Genomic DNA, 9,853 nt, shown 5'->3' on the forward strand with positions numbered 1-9,853 from the left:
CAATCAAACTTCATTACAAAAATCACAATAAATTATAAACACCCACACACAATAAAATGTTTAAAATGGCCCCGTCTTGCATAAGGTTAACCAATAATCAATCCGTTTCTAAAATACACTTCCATATATATTTGCTTATTATAACAGCATGATAGCCAATGAAAACCTAGATTCGTAAGTGTCGTTTGGATTCGCATTTGTGACGACACACTCGACCTTAGCCCAATCATAAGCGAAAATTTACAATCCTCATTTGAATACCGCAGCTATAAATGAGTGTGGCGTTCTCAGCCTGATTATTTTCTCAGGTGTTGCTTACTGTCGCAATATTTAGGGTTACAATGCCTGAGCCAGCCAAGTCCGCTCCTGCCCCGAAGAAGGGCTCCAAGAAGGCGGTGACCAAGGCGCAGAAGAAGGACGGCAAGAAGCGCAAGCGCAGCCGCAAGGAGAGCTACTCGGTGTACGTGTACAAGGTGCTGAAGCAGGTGCACCCGGACACGGGCATCTCGTCCAAGGCCATGGGCATCATGAACTCGTTCGTCAACGACATCTTCGAGCGCATCGCGGGCGAGGCGTCGCGCCTGGCGCACTACAACAAGCGCTCGACCATCACGTCCCGGGAGATCCAGACGGCCGTGCGCCTGCTGCTGCCCGGCGAGCTGGCCAAGCACGCCGTGTCCGAGGGCACCAAGGCCGTCACCAAGTACACCAGCTCCAAGTAGACTCTGCACGTAAGCGTCTTTATACCTAACCCCAAAGGCTCTTTTCAGAGCCACGCATGTTTTCAATAAATGAGTTGTAATTCTCAATTTTGGATTTCACGTACCAGATATATTACGTTCATGCTACCAACCAGTTGATATATCACTGCTGCGTAAGAGCTACTTGTAAGAAAATAACAAAACCAAAGATGCAGAGTGCTCACTCTGGGAACATTCTGCATAGCCATTGTCTGAGTACCAGAAAACTATAGAAAAGAGTAACAACTGAAAGTGGTTTCAACTTGTCATCTGTGTCACATTGTCTCTCTCAGTGCGCCTTACAGGTCTGAGGGATGGTGGAAAGGACTTATGGCAATTTTTAATGACGCAGAACAAACAGCAACAAAACAGTCTGAGTTTTTCGGTTCATCTAAGATGAAATCAGTAGCTATTGTTAATAGCATCTACTCAGTATTAAACTACTAACCTTTCTTTCTCTTAATGTTTTTCTGGTTTTTTTTTCTTACTCCTTTTTATTAAACTATTAGCCTTTGTATTATCTCAAATGGTGTGCAGTGTAATGATTTTATTAGCTCTATCTGCTGCACATAGGATTAGAACAGGAGAGTCCTTCAGCAACTGCGGATTCAGTTCTAAGGGTAATTATTCATTGCAGTACTTAAAAGGCTTTTATGTGACGGGATTTGAGAAATAAATTGTTATTGTTAGTTAAGTGAAAATAGATAAATAAAGAAGTTGAGAGCTCCCACACAAGCCTCCCAGGTTGCCCCTGATGTTGGCCTGGGGTTTTGTACTGAGTGAGCAACAAAGCACAAGCTTGATGAAACCGCCTATTAATGTTCAGGTCTTCTCTTCCCTTTTCCATTATTTTTCCCCCCAATATGTAATACTAAATGATGGCTAAAAACAGTGTTTCACCACAGAAATATTATAAAGGTTTTCTGATTTAATTACATTGTAATTGTGCTTAGCTTGACACTGAGCTGGTGAGTAGGGGGAGCAAGATGGTTTGCGCAAAATCCAATTTTAAAATGCTTTGGATAGGGCCCAGTGTGATAACTTAGTGGCTAAGGTCCTGGCCTTGCACGTGCTGGGATTCCATATGGGAATCTATTAGTTTCCCACTTGCTGCATTTCCCTTTCAGCACCCTGCTTGTGGCCTGGGAGAGCAATAGAGGACTGCCCAAAGCCCTGGGATCCTGTGCCGGCATGAGTGACCGGAAGCAGCTCCTGGTTCTTGACTTCAGATCAGCTCAGAGCTGAGCTCTGGCCATTGCAACCACTTGGGGAGTGAATCAGTGGATGAAAGATCTTTCTCTCTGTAAATCCGATTTTCCAATAAAAAATAAATGATTTTTTAAAACTGCTTTGCATAAAGGGAGACACCTAATGAGCCATTTGTTTTAAGATGTTTGTCTGCAGTAATCCAAATTTTATGTCATCTAAGACCCATTTTTCAACATGGTTCACCCCCTTCCTGCATGTAGGTCCTTAGTGCCTATCATGGAGGAAAACAGAGGAAATAACTCATTCTGGCAGGAGATGTGTTTGTTCTGGCAAGGGAGGTGTTTGTTGCACAGAAGTAAGATGAGGTGGTAAAAGGTTGTTGGTGCTGGGTTCAGGAACGCTGGACTTGGAGGTGGAGGATCAGACCGGATGAGGGAGGAATGAACTTAGAAATCCTGATGTGCTCATCGGCACGAATAAATATGGACTTATGAATTACAGAGGCACATCTGTCATAAGGAGCATGGCACCTGTTGGACAAATAAAAACCTCGATTTTTTTTATTAGTAGTAGTATTCTTAAGAAGTAATGGAATATGACTAAAATAAGGACTTGAGGCTCACAAATTTATCCGCATAAAATCCCAGTAGAGATGACTTTTACCTGAATGTACAATAAGATTTTTAGGGTGTTATATGGAGTCTAATCATGGTGTGGCAGCTGATAAATCTGGACCACTACCACTGCAACTGGGGCAACAAGCCAAAAGCCCTCTCCTCATGTCCAGAAGTGAGCCCAGGATATACACAGAGACCCCTGCTTGCTCCTAAAGTCACCTGTGAACCTTGGTCCCGAATGTGGCAGAGTCTGTCACTGAGATCTGAACTATAAGCCAGCCTTGATTTACTGTTTCCAGAATTCATACTACATAAAATAAAATGTCACAGCTGAAAATTTAACTTAACCTTGTTCCAGGCTGATTTCCTGTCCCTGAGCACCTGATAGAAGGAAATACAAATCACCTCTAAAGGAACAAGGTTTAGTTTAGGCCTCAAAAATTCTCAGACTATCAAAGACAAAACATAAACAGCTTCACAATCAGAAGTAACCAAAGATACTATAAAACCAGAAGGAATAAATGAGAGCAATGGGCACATGGCAACAAAAAGAGTTAAACAAAACAAAACAGAAAAATGAATACAAACTTCCAATGGCTCACTTCAGCCTCTTAGAGGCTTTTCAAAACATGCTGAGAAACTAAAAATACAAATGAGCACACAGCTCTGACAAAAGAACCAAATAGAAATTCTAGAAAATAAATATTCATATAGAATGACAATGCAAAATTAAAAGTAGAAGCTTACTGTCTGGGTTGAACAGTGAAGTTGGACTCAGAAGAAAAATTAATTGTGAAAACTTGTTTTAACTAGTTATGACAATGCACAGAGATAAATGTACAGGTAAGTTTAAGAGAGCTGGCCTTGATAGTAAAATAATCTGATGTGCATGTAATAGTATGAGAAAAGAAAGAATGATGCAGATGTGAGATTTTAAAAATAACAGAATTTTCTAGATCTGATGGATTTACTCATAATTAAAAATAAGTTTTAAAAAATGACAAAACAAAAAGGAGGCTATCATGTAGCTCTGAATTAAGCTATAAATCTCCTTAAAATTAAGTAACTTTTGCCAAGTCATGCTTTCTGTTCCATGACAGATGGGGCCTGATTGAAGCACTGTTTGAAACTCTGAGTGTGGGAGGAGAATTGGATATTTCTTTATTTATCTGCCTTCACCAATTTTTTAAAATCCTAATAAGCTTCATTAGAAAATTGGAAGTGTTTACTATTATTCCCAGTAACTATTAGTTGCTTTTATCATCTTTTGTTAGCTACAATCACAAACACATCAGATAGACACATCATATCAGATAGACATGGTATCAAGCACCATTATCTTGTTCCTTCTTTTCATAGAAATGGCTTTGCTAGTTTATGATTTATAAATATGTGTGAATAGCTTTTTATTGTATCCATATAATGTCTTTGTAATTGTCTAATAAGTTCTTATTAGGAATGACTTAAGAAGTCCAGTTTTTGGAATCTGGTGAAAATCATCTGATTTTCTCCTTTAATATGTTACGAGAAAGTCTCAATAGATTTCCTAGTGCTGGTTGCCTTCCTAGGCCACCACAGACAGTCATATTGTATTACTATTTTTATGATTGGAGAAATGTTGTTAATATTTCACAAGATTTTTTTTTTCCATGAATAAAAGCCAGTTCCGTGAGTTTCTGTTTTGGGTTTACCTTTATCCACTTTTTTTTTTTTTCATTAGTAGTAGCTTCATAAACTCTAGCATGGTTGTGAGTCTCTGTTTAATAATCACAAAAGTGAGCAGTATAAATCAGTGAATATTTAATATCTCATTGAGTTTGTGTGCCAGGAATCTAGAAATGGCTGAGGGGATTGGTTATGGACAAAACCATCCCTGCAGGTGGAAGTAAGACCAAGGCACATTCTGCAGTCTTCCAGTCCTTGACTGTAGCTGGAAGAACCCCTCTCAAGACCAAACCCTGGCAAATGGGCACGTTTAAGCTGGCTGCTTTCTGGAGACCTCTGTCTGGGAAGATCATCTTCAAACATAGCAGCTGGTATTCCCTAGAAAAAGAAATCAGAGTGGAAGAAAGAAGCCACCCAGGCCTTTTGTGACCATAGTTTGGAAGACTTACCTACTCCTTTCGCCACATTCTATTACGGTAAGCACATCTCTCATATCTGGCACACACCAGAGACACTAGGCTCTGCTTTTGTCATAAGGAATGTAAAACATTTATGACCATATTTTAATACCAACACATCTTTTTTTATGTTTAGAATGCTCAGGTGTAGACGGAGAACTGAACAAATTGATCAAGTACCCCAGCCACATGTTGGCAGTGAAAATCTGGGCAAACGAAGACTTTAAGGTGGATTATGTCAGCCAGTGGATTCTGGAGAGATTCCGTCCTGCTTGGAATGGTGAGATTGGCAGAAATTCAGAACTGCTGAACTCTCAAAACCACTTGAGCAGGACCCTTGAAGCATGCCTCACGTCAGGGACCCTGGGATGGGTGGGAGGTTGGGTGGGAATTTTCCCTTTATCTCCGTTTATCTCCCTGCTTCCCCCAGATACAGAAAAATAAAATTGCATTTAAAAAATTTTTATAATAAACTTTTTGATGATGATTTTAAAAAAAGGAATCCTCAGATGTGAAAATTAGTTGTACCTCAGACACTAGATAGAGGGGTAGGTATTTGTTGTTGTGTGGTTGTGGAGTACCGACTTCTAATTCCCTCTTTTCTTCCAATAGCATTCCTGCTAATGTGTGCCTCTTGTTCTCTCTTTGTCAAATAAAATGAGAATAAACTTATATATGTTTAAAGCTCCTTACTTTTCTATAATCCCTATTCCTGTTATTGCCATGTGAGAAATGTCATAGTTTATGGCGGGACAAGCTACTTAGGTGCAGCTGTGCTAGTGTGATGGAAAGACACTCCTTTTGCTAGTTAGCACTGACTGTGCTACCAAAGCAAAGTTCAAGAATTCCCCATCCCCAAAGCAGATCACTACCTCTCCTAAGCCCTCTCTTCTCTAGAGCAAGAGTATAGTAGAACTAGGGAAAAGGGGTTAAAGAGTTGAGGTCACTATATAGGTTGTCCATCTGAATAAAGTACACAAAATATTCATTGCTGATGTAAATATTCAAAAGAATGCATTTGAACAACCATAAAATACAAACACCCATCAAATTAATAGACACCTAACTTAAAGGTACAAATATACCTTTTGCCTTGAAACTATGTGCAGGGAAAAATTAACTTTGTTCTTGGAAAAATCTGGCTTTGGTCCTTACCTGACAAGTGATCTCCAAGCCAGAGCAACGTGCTGCCTGATAGAAGTGTGTTCTCAAGACTACCACGCGGTTTATGGTGGGAGCTTTGTACCCTGTTATATCTGCTCCACTGCTGGAGATGAAAGGTCCATCCTGTGAACAGTCATAACTACGTGACTGAGGCCCAATAAACAAAAGTCTAGACAGGAAATGTGACTGGTTGTCATAATCGGTATGTGTTTTATTGTTTGTCTGCTCAGAGCTGTTAACGTGTTTGAAGCACTCTTATATTTTGCTCCCGTGTCCTCTTCCTCAGCCGCTTTTAGTTTGGATTCTTAGGCTTTAGTAAAGTGTAACCTTGAGTAGAACAGATTTGTAATTCGTTCTAAGTTATTTTATTATTAAATGTTCAAAGTTGAGAGTGGTTTGGAGGCCCCTGAATTCTATAGCTGTTGTTACATGATTAGGGTTGTTTCTTAACTTCCCAATATGTAACAATGTATTTACTACACTCTGTTTTTCTGAAATTGAGATAAATACATTGTTTAGTGAGTTTGTTGGTATCCATATGAGCTGAAGTTTATAGCCTGAAGATTTCCAAAGAATGTGAAACATTGTTAAAGGCCTTGGTGAAAGACAAAAACCTATGAAAGCCATTAGAGCTATCTCTTGACTGAGCATGTTTTAGCCAGTATTTTTAAATCTAAGAGTGACGAAAACATGGGGAATAACACTGGAACAGAGATTTTAGATAGTATAAATATACAAACACATGTTTAAAATCCCTCCTCTTTGTTTAGAAAATATTAATGTTGATGGCAAAATGTACCTAACACATCTTTTTTGTTTGTTTGCTTCTTTATTCAGGGGAGAGATACAGATGCAGAGGAGAAATGAATGCACAGAGTGACTGGAAACATGCATCTGTCTATAGACAATGCAAAGTATGAAAATTCTGAGCTGCCCAAAAATGACTGATGAGTCTCCACCCAGATTCCACTCAGCCTACCCCACTTCATATTGATACATCTACACGAGTAGAACAGCTTTAGCTTGGCCATTTTGTTTTCCAAATGATAAAAAAAAAAAAAAATAGAATTTGCTTTCTGTGTTAGGCTATTTACCACAAAATCCGATTTTGGGAAAAGGATGAATTGGAGAATGGCAGGAAATTTGTAAATGAATTGCTGTGATTAATAAAATCTGCTGAGAATTGGAATTGTGCATACTTTTTTTTTAAGATTTGTTTATCTTTATTGGAAAGTTAGATTTACAGAGAGAAGGTGAGATGGGGAGAAAGATCTCCCATCTGCCAGTTTACTGCCGTGGCCACAGCCACCAGAGCTGATCTGATCAGAAGCCAGGAGCCAGAAGTTTCCTCTAGGTCTCCCACAGATACAGGGTCTAAAAGCTTTGGGCCATTCTCCATCACTACCAGCCAAAACTTTGCTTGCTTTTAATTGAATTAAAATAGCTGAATTTAAAACAAAACAAAAGCATTTAAAAAAAAAAAAGATGTATCTTGCTGGGTTTCAGACACTAAACAATCAACACTTCGTCTTATACAGACCCTACAGATATACTTTTCACTCAAGAAATTTTGTATTTCAACAGATCTGCTCCTAAATAATCACATTGACGGGAAACGGAGGGCATCCATCTCGTAATGCAAGAGCAGGGTAGCCGTTGGATGGTATTCTGAACACAATTACACATAGCATGACCCATCTCCAGTTCTTTTCATTTCCCACCATTTGTCAGTCTGGATCCAATGAGACTGACTTCTACTACATTCGAGTGAGTGAAGTTCCTCTGCCGATCTCCCCAGGACAGTTCACTTCAAGTGTCCTTTCACTTTTCTGGCTGCCAAGAATAGTCTTCTTTCTTAGAGAGCATGGCTTGGGGTGGAAGGAGGGGAGACTGTATTCATTGTTCAATCTAATCTCCCTCCTAAAACCTCCCCGTTCTACACACGTTCCTATCTACACATCCGTCCTATCTACCTACTCACCTACATACATATCTACTTACCCAAAGTAGCAATCCTGAAGGCAAACAAAAACTTTAGCTTAACTGCTATTTGAGAGATCACATCTCACACCGGGCTTAAGGTAAACACAATTAATTGGAAGCTGCTACCAAATTGAGTTTGCATTAAAATCACCAGAAGGAGTTTTTAAAACACAGATTTCTGGAAGTTACCTGCACAGTTTCTGTTAAATCTGGAGGAGGTTTTGGTAATTTGCACTTCTAAATTACCAGGGTGATGTTGACACTGCTAATCAGAGCACCACAAGTGGGGGAAAAAATGTGTTTTAAAAGACATGGAACTTAATTGAAATAAGGTTATCAATAACCACGGAGCTCCATCCCTTCCTCCCCCAAATCACAAAGGACGTAAACTGCAGAGGTCCTGAAAAGAGCAGGGGCACCATCTTCCTGGTATGGCTACGCAGCGGTGAAAAGCGAATCACGCTCCTCCACGCCAGCTCTCAACGGCCCGTGCAGCCACGCCTCTCCATTCCGGCTCGCAAAACACAGTCCCTCCCCAGGCAGGTGCCTGGACTCCCGCCTTGCCCCTGCGCCCCGGAGACAGAGCCCAGCTAAGGCTCAGCCGCGCGCAGCCACTCCGGCTCCCTAAGGGGCAGCCTGGAGGGTGCCGCCATCCAGTCGCCCGCGTCCCTAAACTGCAGGTGGCTGGCCGCTAATGCTTGGTCCCTCTCTAGAAGGCCTTTGTGAAGAGTCTCCAATCCCTTTAAACACAATTCAATGACCGAAAAGCAGAAAAACAGCCTTGCTTGGGCTTTTATCTCTCTCCCCCCTCTCTTTTTTTACATCTCAAAATGAGAAGGAGTGAGGAAGCAGGATTTGTTTGTAGGTCGTCCAGTGTGGATGTGTGTGTGTGTGTGTGTGTGTGTGTGTGTGAGACTGACTATCGTTTTTATTTCCTGATTAACTACATTTTAAAATGTCACCTTCAGATGCATACGGATCAATATACAGTAATCGGCACAGTGCATAGGACCCACAGTTCTTGCAGAAGCTCGCCAAAATATAATGTCTTGCAAAATCAAAAGAAAAAATGAAATTTATAGGGCGAGAGTATTCTAAGATGTAATACTGTTTCTGTAATGTGAATATTGCTGTTACTGTTGTTATTAAGTAGAGAAAGGAATCCACAAAATCTTAATGCCTAGAGGCCAAGAAAGACACCGCAGCTAAAGGCGAATTAAGCCACTACTTCTGAGTTCTTTTTATTTACATTTTTTTAAAAGCCCAGACACATTCTTAGTGCTTGGTAGATGTTAACTCATTTAGTCCTAACATGGCTATATACTGTCATGCAGTTTCGCCTTAGCCCTTGAATATAGTGATGCCAGTGTCACACACATTAACACCAGCAGAGGGCGGTCTACCCAAGCTGAATTAGCTCCAGGCTCCCTCAAACAATGCATTGTCTTATCTTGGTGAGTCTTAGAGACTGATATAGAGGCCTCAATTATCTAAATCTTCCCCTTCCAAGTGCCGACATACCACATGGACATCGGTTCATATTCCGGCTGCTCCAGTTCCCATCCGGCTTCCTCCTTATGGCCTGGGAAACAGTAGAGGATGGCGCAAGTCCTTGGAACCCTGCACCTACCTGGGAGTCCCAGAGGGGGATTCTGGCTCCTGGCTTGGGTTTAGCTCAGCTCTGGCTGTGGTGGCTATTTGGGGTGTGAACCAATGGATGGAAGATCTTTCTCTCTCTCTCCTTTCTGAGACAAGGCCTTGCTTTTCACAAGACCAGTGAGCTTTGCTTTGTTCTCGCTGCAATAATAATACTGCATAGGCATTCCTCTCACTGTTCCACATACACACCCACTCAACTACCATTTCCCCATCTTCAGTGAAGTCTCCTCACCACCCTCATTCCATAAATGCAGGCAAACCCCCTAGTCTGTATTGCAGGTGTTCAACCAGATTTCTTTTGATAACCGTGGGAGCTGAGCATTAAACCAGGGAACTGTTTTATCTGTCTGTACCTGCA

The 9,853-nt window shown here is 40.9% G+C and overlaps 1 protein-coding gene across 3 annotated transcripts; it reads left to right on the plus strand.

Moving 5' to 3' along the window:
• The first annotated feature begins 212 nt into the window (after positions 1-212).
• LOC121147685 (histone H2B type 1-C/E/F/G/I) lies at positions 213-7,042 on the plus strand. 3 transcript variants are annotated; one of them, XM_040967576.1, is made up of 2 exons: positions 213-731; positions 6,691-7,042. In XM_040967576.1, exon 1 carries the CDS (start codon positions 342-344, stop codon positions 720-722), a length of 381 nt encoding a protein of 126 aa, XP_040823510.1. In that variant the 5' UTR covers positions 213-341; the 3' UTR covers positions 723-731; positions 6,691-7,042. The 3 variants fall into 3 exon arrangements, 2 of the variants coding, with proteins under 2 accessions (XP_040823510.1, XP_040823511.1); XM_040967577.1 differs by lacking the exon at positions 6,691-7,042 and adding an exon at positions 4,826-4,925; XR_005882466.1 differs by lacking the exons at positions 213-731; positions 6,691-7,042 and adding exons at positions 2,015-4,707; positions 4,826-4,925.
• Positions 7,043-9,853: the final 2,811 nt, after the last annotated feature.

Source organism: Ochotona curzoniae, unplaced genomic scaffold, assembly GCF_017591425.1.
Source record: "Ochotona curzoniae isolate NIBS_2020 unplaced genomic scaffold, NIBS_Ocur_1.0 scaffold_461, whole genome shotgun sequence".
In the NCBI taxonomy this organism is placed as follows: Eukaryota; Metazoa; Chordata; class Mammalia; order Lagomorpha; family Ochotonidae; genus Ochotona; species Ochotona curzoniae.